Source organism: Lynx rufus, unplaced genomic scaffold (genome assembly GCF_022079265.1).
Source record: "Lynx rufus isolate CCGP_SWC_20201006 ecotype Redwood Valley unplaced genomic scaffold, mLynRuf1.p SCAF_12, whole genome shotgun sequence".
NCBI lineage: Eukaryota > Metazoa > Chordata > Mammalia > Carnivora > Felidae > Lynx > Lynx rufus.
Window position 1 is genome coordinate 2787207 of NW_025814826.1, and position 12188 is coordinate 2799394.

Consider the following 12188-nt stretch of genomic DNA (forward strand, 5'->3'; position numbering starts at 1 on the left):
CCACTAACTTGAAATTTAAGTGAAGAGACATTAAACTTGGGATCTACTGTAATTTGTTCCATCTGTGCTGAAAACTTAGCATACTATGTAAATTGAAACCCAACATCTAAGGATATTAGAATCATGTAAAAATAAGGTAATTCGGAATTTAAAATTTTTAAGCGTGCCTGGGTGGCTCAGTCAGTTAAGTGTACAACTCTTGATTTTGGCTCAGGTCATGATCTCAGGGTCGCTGTGATTGAACCCTGCATGTCAGGCTCTGCACTGACAGTGTAGAGCCTGCTTAAGATTCTCTCTCTCTGCCCCTCCCCACTTGCGCACACTCTCTCTCAAAAAAAAAATTATTTTACAAAAATAGCTGGTAATTCCTAAAATAAATTATAAGCGAAGACTGACCTCCCCAAGTGGGTCTATTTCCCTTCATTTAATTTTCTTTTAAACCCAAATAGATACCTGAGGTGCCTGGGTGGCTCGGCTGGTTGAGCGTCCGACTTCAGCTCAGGTGGTAATCTCACAGTTCGTGAGATCGAGCCACGCGTCAGACTCTGTGCTGAGAGCTCGGAGCCTGGAGCGGGCTTCAGATTCTGTTTCTCCCTCTCTCTCTGCCCCTAACCCATGAACATTCTGCCTCCATCTTTCTCAAAAATAAATAAGCATTAGAAAAAAAATTTAAACCCAAATAGATACCTAATTGACAAAATGGGCAGGGGCCCAATACACTGTTGGGGTACTCTGGGTACCCTCGGGACCTCCCAACTTCCCTAATCCTTTACTCCTCATCCACTCAGACAGTGAAAGTAGCCCACTCTCCACTCTCCACCTTTTCTTTCAGGAGAGGATGTGGACTGGAGATAGGAAGTTGGGAATCATGAACACATAGGCAGTTTTCAAAGCCAGGAGGCTAGATGGTTGGCAGGGGAGCAAGGAAGAAGAGGACCAACATCAGAGCTGGAGAGGTAGCCGGGAAACATGAAGCTAAGGAAGGGAAACAGCCAGGAAAATAGGAAGAGAGCCAAGAGAGTGTCCTAGAAGCAGTGACAAAGGGAATCAGGAGGAATGATCAACTGTGTCACTGCAATGAGACCTGGCAAGAAGGGATCATCACAATGAGTGACAGCGGTTTTGGAGGCTCCAAAACACACAGCCCCTCACTAACCAACCACAGGAGAACAGCAGTGTAGCAGGAAGCATCACTCCACTACCCTACTTTCAAGTAAGTTAGAACATGTAATTTACATACATCTGTAATAATTATATTCTATGGAGACCTGTAGTACTCTGAACGTACACTGCACTGAAAGATTCAGTTGGGTTCTTCTAACAATCCTGGAAAGTGGGCAGGGCTCCCAAGACTGAGAAAGGCTCCCACAAGTGCCCTGTCCTGTCTGATAACTATATTACGTCCCAGATTGGAAATGGAGTATTTTATTAGTTAACATAGCCCTAACCATAGCAAGTATCCACCAGAATAATTTGCTCCAAAAGAAACCCTGACACTACTTTCAGAGGAATGAAAGCTGGTTAAATAATCCTTTCCTGGCTTTCACAATATAAGCAAGTTACCCATCTTTAAATGTTTACCAAGTTTCCAAGTGTTTTAAAAATCCTATGTCCTCTTTAAAAAAATTGAGCACTATATAAGCTAGGAAAAAGCCAAGTATTAATAAATGCAGAATGCCCACTCTGGTTTGTTACAGTATAGAGGATATAAATAACAAGTGTTAGAAAAAATCAAAACTGAAAAAGCACTATTTATTTAAAATTGTATAACACACTTACATTTTCTTTCTTGGTAACATATTGAAGAATAAGTCCTAGAACTTCTGCGGCTGCTGCATACACCTCTTTATATTTTACAAAAGACATGTTAGTGACCAAAGCTTGAAAGTATCTGTAACAAATACAGAAAATATGCATCAAATAATACATTCTGTTGACATAAAAATATAACAACTTTGCTCCTCGTGCCATAAATTGAGAAAATACTAAACATAGAACATGATCCAAATTATTTGTGTGAAAACATATATCAAGATGTACTTAAGGCTCTGACATCATGACCAGGAAGGCACATGAAAGTCCACAGTTCAATCACACAGGACCTGCTGTAGTCAAAGCAAAACATGATGCTGGATACTATAAAAAACACTGCAGTGAAAAAAAAGCTACTAACCAAGATCATGACTTACTGACACCCCTTGAAAGCCTCATGACTTCCTGACACCTCCTGACTGACTGCTGTGACAAGAGGAGGACAATAAATGAGAAGGAGAGTGAGCACCAGTCCACGCTTCCAGGCTCTGTAGGCCACAGAATGTTAGCCTCCAGTTCCAGAGAAGCTCTATACGCTTGTCACTGGGGGAATCAAAGCTCAAAAACAGTAACTCATCTAAAAGCAAACTATTTCCCATGGACTCTTCATGGAGCCACCTGTTTGTCTATGATAGCAGGCAAATGGAGGAACTGGTGCCAGGAGGCTAACACAGGAGGACCGACCAGACGGAGTGAGACACTTCCAAAGAAACGGGAAAAGCTCGGAAGGGACATGCTGAAATCTACAGTCACCATAATGTGAATGCTGACTTTTCAGAACTCCTAACACAGTAGGACAATGAAGGACCGGTCAGTGATGGTAGAGGATTAGCTCACTAGCGCCCTCCCTCCAGACGCCGGGCTGCGTTCACCCCCACCCACAAAAGGCCCCGACGGAGGGAGCAGGGGCTGCAGCTGAGGCAAAAAGCACAGCGACAGGGCAGCACCAGGGCCCAGGCATCCATCCATGATCCTGTCATGAATGGTCCCACAGAGCTCATGCTGGTTTGGGGGCAAATGCTGAAAATGCAGTTGTAGAAAATAAGAAAGAAAATACCTAACACCTATTTGGTGAAACACAATTGAAAAAAAAATACTAACTTTGAAAAACTTAACTTCCCTCATTCATTCCATTAACATATTTCTTCTCCCAAAAGACCTCTAAGCCCAACTTACTAAATTCTGGTAGAAATATTTTTAACATGGGTCTAGGTCTTTAAATTTATAAAAACTAGGTGCACCTGGGTGGCTCAGTTGGTTAAACGTCGGACTCTTGGTTCCAGCTCAGGTCACAATCTCACGGTTTGTGGGTTTGAGCCCCACATCGGGCTCATGGTTCACGGGTTTTAGTCCCACATCAGGCTCTGCGCTGACAGTGTGGAGCCTGGAGCCTGTTTGGGATTCTCTCTCTCTTTCCTTATCTCTTTGCTCCTCTCATACTCGCACATGCACTCTCTCAAAATGAATAAACTTATGAAAAAATTAGACCATACTCCAGTCCATCAATCCAATTCACATATACTTTAATCTAAAAAAGAAGCAAAGCAAAACTCCCCTGATACTCACTTTATGCTCTCTATGCCACATTTTGGGTCATAGGGGGGCAAGTTATTGGCCATTATAATGCCTAATAATTGAATTCCTACTGAATTGTCTTTGGAATTAGGATCTTTACTGGAAAACTTTTCAAATATTAACCTGAAACATAAGCATAAAGGACAAGTACAGATTATCATATGATAAAATAAGCACAGCAAGAAGATAATTTGCAGGGTGAGAAATACCTTATCTTTCCCCACGACTAACACCCTTCTTGCTAATACCCTGTTTGTATACATTCAAGTTATTCTAGCAAGTCTGTATTTCTTATGATCTACTTGCCCCAATCCTCTGTTAGTTGATTCTGAAACCTTTGGAAAGTTATAGCTTGCCTCAGGCTGCGCAGTCCGACAGTTTACCCCTGCGCTGGGACGATGAAGGGCAGAGTGTACCCCATATGCCCAGTGTCTGCTGGGCCAGAGGTGAGCTGGGAGACGGAGCAGGCCACCTGGAGGCAATGAACCGCACAGAGGTGCTTCATCAAACTTTGGAGGCTAGGATTGTACTAGCAGCAATATTGTACCCTTACAAATGATTCAATTTCAAATTATATTCCTTCTATCATTTCAAGTAAACTTCACTGTAATCACCATTTACAACATGCTACATTTTAAAAATGTCTAAGCAATACTGCAAAATGTAGTAAATTTGTACCTGTAAGGGATAGATAAACAATCCTTCCAGCATTCAACAAGGGTTTTTATAATTTCAAGGTTATGTCTAAACACAGCTCTTTTTTGATGAAAAACATGTTTCATTAGGAAATGAAGCAATCGATTTGCTAACACTTCATCTTTAGGGACCCCCTAAAAAGGTATAGAAATTCTGTATTAATATGTAGCATTCCACTCTGGAAAAGCATTTTTTTAATCCAACAGTCCATTTATAAAAGAAACCTGCCAGTATACTGAAGCTTCTGGTGTAAAACCTATGTGTGATTTTTCAAGGACAACCACAGGCAATGACAAAGGCTTTGCTGGCAGGCCTTATGGGCAAGCTGCCCTCTGGCACCAGGCTGGAACACAGCCAGGGCTCTGCAGTCTCCAAGGGTAGATACAGTCACCCTTAGCCATCCACCCTCCACCCCCCAGACTGGTCATGCTTGTCACATATTTGCACTCGTAACCCTGGCACCTTCATTTCTCTTCATCTTCTCCAGGCGTCTCTGCTGAGACAGCTCCTTATAAGAGGAAGGGCGACTGTGAAAACACTTTTCTTCTGACTCCTTTTATGGTCCCATAAAACTGCTGGAGCCTTTAATTCAGGGGTCCCTCAACAGTGAGATGACCCCCCAGATCTGTGCTAAACCACCTGACCCTCGACCAGACTAAGTTGCAATGTTCCATGGGGGAAACGGACAAGGGGAGTCCACTTCCTCTGGCTTTAGCCTCTACCGCAAGTGACAAAAGGCTTCCCTTGATTCTTACTTTGACTCATTGCTTTATGCAGCTATTCTGACACCTAGCAGTTCGGCTCTCTCAAACTCAGCCATGCACCGGACATTTAACTCAATCTTTCCCAATGGTTCCTAAGTTAAACTAAATACTAAAATAATTTTACTCTGCTTAATAACATGAAAACATTTATCACCTTAAAGCTAAGAAATCTAAATTTGGTTTACTGTGAAATAAGACAGGCACATCCAGATATAAACGCATGTAAAAGCTCTATGTCCATATATTATGTTTAGTAAGGAATGTTCTCAGAATATTACTACATGAAAACTCTTATACCTTATTAGTGCTAATGTCTTTATGTGAATGGCAAAGCTCCAGAGCACACAAATCTGTACTGGTGGAAGCCACGAGACTGCCTCAGGGTGACACAGTATCATTCACCTGGTGGTTACTTTTTTGGCAATTTCAACCATTAATGGGCCCATGTCAATACTAGGGAAATAAGTAAGCTGGCAAAACAAATACCAAAACATCCACGGACTTTAGTTACAACAGAAGTTTTCAAGACCTAATATTCAGGGTCTACTGACATTTATTTCACACTTATTTTTAAGAAATCATTAGTCTAGTTTCCAAGGTCCTAGCAAATAAAAGCAACAAACAAAATAAATACCTGATAGCTTAAAAATAAAAGCAAAGTCAGAGGCATTATCGAAAGAAATCTAAGAAATCAGAAATCTAAGAAAACAGACCTGAAGCAGTATGAAGCCATTTAGTATAACAGCACCACAGCAATATGACGATTAATGTTAAAAATGGTGACTCTTAAGTCATTAAGAGGAGCTTGGATTATCTGTCATCAATTTGTTTATGATATCAGCAAGAGACTGACATAGCACTCCATAAAAGACGTGTCCATTCTTACCACAGGAGTAGCTATTCCTGTCCACGAAAGAAGAGTCACCACTATCTCGACCACCATGTAGTGAATTCCTTCTCCTCCATTGTTTTCAGAAACCACCAGCTGCAGCAAGGGGCTGAGCCAATACTTTGCATAAGGGCGAAAGACCTGGAAGAGAATTTAAAAGTCAAACAGCAAAACAATTATTTTGAATAACCAAATTATTAATTTAGGAACATATACCTCCATCAGCTAAAATTTAATATTATGATTTGACCTAAATCCAAAACAGATGTAAATTCCAACAATTACCCTGCTTCATCAGATCAGATTCTCTGTTGAATTCTCTCCTCATGGGTCCTTGAAACCACAATTCAAGGGAAATGGACTTCTGATCTTTTCTTTGTTGAAAACCTGATATAACTATGCTCTTAAAAATCAAAATGAAAGTACTCTTTATCAATCTTATCCTATCTGAATAATATGCAGCTCTAGAGAACTGTTATTTTATGCAAATGCATAGAGTATATGAAAAACGAGAATATAAAAATTAGGTAGATGCATGTGGCTGATGTTCTTTCATTTCTTATATTATAGAAGTCATTGTGTTATTGACTTCATTTTCTCAAGACCTCTGAAATCTAAAGAAAATGTACCCATATTCTAAATTCAATTTAGTTTATTTTAGAAACTACACGATAATGCTATTTTGATGCAAACAAACAGATTAAGATATAATTCAAGCTACCTATCTTCTTAACTTTCGCCACTTTGTTTTTACTAAATATGTTTCCTCAGGGACTACTCTCACAGCTTAAATCTGTGTGGTCTCAAATCTTTGTTTATACACCCCATAAGTAAAAAAAAGTTCGAACACTCTCCATGTATGTATTGATTTATTTGTAAATTACAAACAAAAACTTCGTTATTTTTTTGTTGTTGTTGTATAGTTTTATTTTTTTCTTCTTTAATTTTTTTTATTTTTTATTTTTTATTTTTTTTCAATATATGAAATTTATTGTCAAATTGGTTTCCATACAACACCCAGTACTCATCCCAAAAGGTGCCCTCCTCAATACCCATCACCCACCCACCCATCCCTCCCACCCCCCATCAGCCCTCAGTTTGCTCTCAGTTTTTAAGAGTCTCTTATGCTTTGGCTCTCTCCCACTCTAACCTCTTTTTTTTTTTTTTCCTTCCCCTCCCCCATGGTCTTCTGTTAAGTTTCTCAGAATCCACATAAGAGTGAAAACATATGGTATCTGTCTTTCTCTGTATGGCTTATTTCACTTAGCATAACACTCTCCAGTCCCATCCATGTTGCTACAAAGGGCCATATTTCATTCTTTCTCATTGCCACGTAGTACTCCATTCTGTATATAAACCACATTTCTTTATCCATTCATCAGTTGATGGACATTTAGGCTCTTTCCACAATTTGGCTATTGTTGACAGTGCTGCTATAAACATTGGGGTACAAGTGCCCCTATGCATCAGTACTCCAGTATCCCTTGGGTAAATTTCTAGCAGTGCTATTACTGGGTCATAGGGTAGGTCTATTTTTAATTTTTTGAGGAACCTCCACACTGCTTTCCAGAGCGGCTGCACCAATTTGCATTCCCACATGCTTGTAGCGATGTCTCTGGTACCTTGTCTCACAGGATCCCCCTTAGGATCTCTAGTAGGGCTGGTTTAGTGGTGATGAATTCCTTCAGTTTTTGTTTGTTTGGGAAGACCTTTATCTGTCCTTCTATTCTAAATGACAGACTTGCTGGATAAAGGATTCTCGACTGCACAATTTTTCTGTTCATCACATTGAAGATCTCCTGCCATTCCTTTCTGGCCTGCCAAATTTCAGTAGAGAGATCGGTCACGAGTCTTATCGGTCTCCCTTTATATGTTAGAGCACGTTTATCCCTAGCTGCTTTCAGAATTTTCTCTTTATCCTTGTATTTTGCCAGTTTTACTATGATATGTCGTGCAGAAGATCGATTCAAGTTACGTCTGAAGGGAGTTCTCTGTGCCTCTTGGATTTCAACGCCTTTTTCCTTCCCCAGATCAGGGAAGTTCTCAGCTATTATTTCTTCAAGTACACCTTCAGCACCTTTCCCTCTCTCTTCCTCCTCTGGAATACCAATTATGCATAAATTATTTCTCTTTAGTGCATCACTTAGTTCTCTAATTTTCCCCTCATACTCCTGGATTTTTTTTATCTTTTTCTCAGCTTCTTCTTTTTTTATAAATTTATCTTCTAGTTCCCCTATTCTCTCCTCTGCCTCTTCAATCTGAGCCGCGGTGGTCTCCATTTTATTTTGCAGCTCATTTATAGCATTTTTTTAGCTCCTCCTGGCTGTTCCTTAGTCCCTTGATCTCCGTAGCAATAGATTCTGTGCTGTCCTTTATACTGTTTTCAAGCCCAGCGATTAATTTTATGACTATTATTCTAAATTCTTTCTGTTATATTGTTTAAATCCTTTTTGATCAGTTCGTTAGCTGTCGTTATTTACTGGAGATTCTTTTGAGGGGAATTCTTCCGTTTCGTCATTTTGGATAGTCCCTGGAGTGGTGCAGAACTGTGGGGCACTTCCCCTGTGCTATCTTGAATAACTTGCCTTGGTGGGTGGGGCCGCAGTCAGACCCGATGTCTGTCCCCAGCCCACCAATGGGGCCACAGTCAGACTGGTGTGTGCCTTCTCTTCCCCTCTCCTAGGGGCGGGATTCACTGTGGGGTGGCGTGGCCCATCTGGGCTACTTGCACACTGCCAGGCTTGTGGTGCTGGGGATCTGGCGTACTAGCTGGGGTGGATCGGCAAGGTGCACAGGGGCAGGAGGGGCAGGCTCAGCTCGCTTTTCCTTCGGAGATCCGTTTCGGGAGGGGCCCTGCGGCACCGGGAGGGAGTCAGACCCTCCGGAGGGATGGATCCACAGAAGCACAGCGTTGGGCGTTTGTGCGGTGCAAGCAAGTTCCCTGGCAGGAACCGGTTCCCTTTGGGATTTTGGCTGGGGGATGGGTGAGGGAGATGGCACTGGCAAGGGCCTTTGTTCCCCACCAAACTGAGCTCTGTCGTCCCAGGGCTCAGCCACTCTCCCTTCCGTTGTCCTCCAACCTTCCTGCTCTCCTAGCAGAGCTGTTAGCTTATAACCTTCCAGATGTCAAGTCCCTCTTGCTGTCGGAACACACTCCATCCGGCCCTTCCACTTTTGCCAGCCAGACTCAGGGTCTCTGCTTGGCCGGCGGGCCGCCCCTCCGCCCCGGCTCCCTCTTGCCAGTCCGTGGAGCGAGCACCGCCTCTCCGCCCTTCCTACCCTCTTCCGTGGGCGTCTCGTCTGCGCCTGGCTCGGGAGACTCCGCTCTGCTAGTCTTCTGGCGGTTTTCTGGGTTATTTAGGCAGATGTGGGTGGAATCTAAGTGATCAGCAGGACATGGTGAGCCCAGCGTCCTCCTATGCCGCCATCTTCCCCCGATCTCCACAAACTTCTTTATTATTAAACTACAGACAGTACCTGACTTCCAATGGTTCAACTTAAGATTTTTGGACTTAATCATGCTGTGAAAGCCACACACTTTCAGTAGAAACTGTACTTTGAACTTTTACCTTCTGGGCCAGCAGTGTGTGGGATGATAGCCCCAAGACGCTGAGCAGGGGCAGCGGCACCTGCACCATAGCTCCCCGTCAGCTATGCTATCACGAGGGTGAGCAACTGATACACTTAAAACCATCCTGTACCCATACATCCACTCTGGCTTTCACTTTCAGCACAGCACTGAATAAATTACATGAGATATTCAGCACCTCATTATAAAATGGGCTTTTGTTAGATGATATTACCCAACTACAGATGGACATAAACACTCTGAGCATGTTTAAGGTAGGTGAGTCTAAGCTATGATGTTCATTCAGCAAGGTAGGTGTACTACATGCATTTTCGACTTATGATAGCTTCAACTTATGCTGGGTTTATTGGGATATAACTTCATCATAAGTCAAGGAAGATCTGTATGATAAATGAATAAGTTTAAAAGTTGAAATTTTTAACTGAAACCAGAAAAAGATTCCATTAAAAAAGAGAACTAAAAGGCAATACCCTGATAAACATGGATGCAAAAATACTCAATAAAATATCAGGAAACTGAATCCAACAATACAATAAAATTGTGATTCATCACAATCAAATGAAATTTATAACTGGGCTGCAAGCGTGGTTCAATTTTCACAACTCAATCAATGTAATACATCACATTAATGAAGGGAAGGATAAGAACCATATGATCCTTTGAATAGATGCAGAAAAGCACTGGACAAAGTACAACATCCATTCATGACAAAAACTCAACAAAGTAGAGTTAGAGGAAACATACATCAACATAATAAAGGCCATACATGAAAAACCCACAGCTAATATTATCCTCAATGGGTAAAAACTGAGAGCTTTTCCTCTATGTTCAGGAAAAAGATAGTGATGTCTACTCTGACCACTGTTATTTAACATAGTACTGAATGTCCTAACCATAGCACTCAAACAACACAAACAAATAAAAGGCATCCAAATCAGCCAAGGAAGAAGTCAAACTTTCACTATTTGCAGATGACATGATACTCTACATAGAAAACACAAAAGACTCCACCAAAAAAACTGCTAGAACTGATAAATGAATTCAGTAAAGTCACAGGATACAAAATCAATGTGCAGAAACCGGTTACATTTCTATACACAAATAATGAACTTGCAGAAAGAGAAATCAAGCAATTGACCCCACTCACAATTGTACCAAAACCCACAATATACCCAGGAATAAACCTAACCGAAGAGGGAAAAGATCTGTACTCTGAAAACTATAAAACTTAATGAAAGAAATTGAGGAAGACACAAAGAAATGGAAAAACATTCCATCCATGCTCATGGATAGGAAGAACAAACAGTGTTAAAATATCGTTACTACCCAAAGCGATCTATACATTCAATGCAATCCCTAACAAAATAACACCAGCGTTCTTCACAGAGCTAGAACAAATAATCCTAAAATCTGTATGGAACTACAAAAGTCCGTGAATAGCCAAAACAATCTGGAAAAAAGAAAAGCAAAGCTAGAGGCATCATAATTTTGGACTTCAAGTTGTATTGCAAAGAAAGAGTGATTAACACAGTATGGTACTGGCACAAAAACAGACACAAAGATCAATGGAACAGAATAGAAAACCCAGAAATGAACCCACAAGTATATGGCGAACTAATCTTTGACAAAGGAGGCAAGAATATTCAATAGGAAAAAGACTGTCTCTTAAAAAAAATGGTGCTGGGAAAACTGGACAGCAACATGCAGAAGAATGAAACTGGACCACTTTCTTACACCATACACAAAAATGGAACTCAAAATGGATATAAGACATAAATGTGAGGCAGGAAACCATTAAAATCCTGGAGGAGAACATAGGCAGTAACCTCTGACATCGGCCATAGGAACTTCTTACTAGATATTATCTCCAGAGGCAAGGGAAACAAAAGCAAAAATGTACAGGGACTTCATTGAAATAAAAAAAGCTGCTGCACGGTGAAGGTAACAATCGACAGAACTAAAAAGCCTTTTGGATGTCTTCTTTGGAAAAGTGTCTATTCATGTCTTCTGCCCACTTCTTAAATGGGTTGTTTTTTGAGAAGTTCTTTATAGACTTTAGATACCAGCTATGTCATTTACAATTATCTCCCATTCCAAAGGTTGCCTTTTAGCTTTGTTGAGGCAACCTATGCCTAAAAGGCAACCTCCAGAATGGAGGTTTGCAAATGACTTATCTGACAAAGGGCTAGAATCCAAAGTCTGTAAGAACTTCTCAAATTCACCCAAAAAAACAATAAGCCAGTTAAAAAATAGACAGAAGACATGAATAGGCTTTTTTTCCAAAGGAAATCTACAGAAGACCAGCAGACACATGAAAAGATGCTCAACATCACTCATCAATCAGGGAAGTACAAGTCAAAACTACAATGACATATCACCTCACTCACACCAGTCATAATGGCTAAAGTTAACAACACAGAGGGGTGCCTGGGTGGCTCTGTTGGTTAAGAGTCTGACTCTTGGTTTCAGCTCAGATCATGATCTCACGGTTCGTGGGATCGAGTCCCATGTCTGCCTCTGAGCTGACAGCACAAAGCCTGCTTAGGATTCCCTCTCCCCAGCTCACACATGCTCTCTCTCTCTCTCTCACATAAATAAATAAATAAGCATTAAAAAACAACAACAAGGAAACAAATGTTGGAGAGGATGGGGAGCAAGGGGAACTCTCTTACACTTTTGGTGGGAATGCAAACTGGTGCAGCCACTCTGGAAAACAGTATGGAGGTTCCTCAAAATATTAAAAATAGAACTAACTACCCTATGATCCAGCAATTGCACTACTGGGTATTTAACTAAAGAATATGAAAACACTAAATCAAAAGGATATATGCAGGCGCTCCTGGGTGGCTCAGTTGGTTAAGCA

At 41.1% G+C, this 12188-nt stretch overlaps 1 protein-coding gene across 1 annotated transcript in view; it reads right to left on the minus strand.

Moving 5' to 3' along the window:
• Positions 1–12188, minus strand: part of PRKDC (protein kinase, DNA-activated, catalytic subunit) — a 205897-nt gene that overhangs the window by 86882 nt on the left and 106827 nt on the right. Inside the window, exons 49-52 of the mRNA XM_047073912.1 lie at positions 5734–5877; positions 4066–4217; positions 3379–3510; positions 1780–1891 (exon numbers count right to left, since the gene is read on the minus strand). Coding sequence (XP_046929868.1) covers positions 1780–1891; positions 3379–3510; positions 4066–4217; positions 5734–5877 — 540 coding nt within the window. The remainder of the gene's footprint in view (positions 1–1779; positions 1892–3378; positions 3511–4065; positions 4218–5733; positions 5878–12188) is intronic.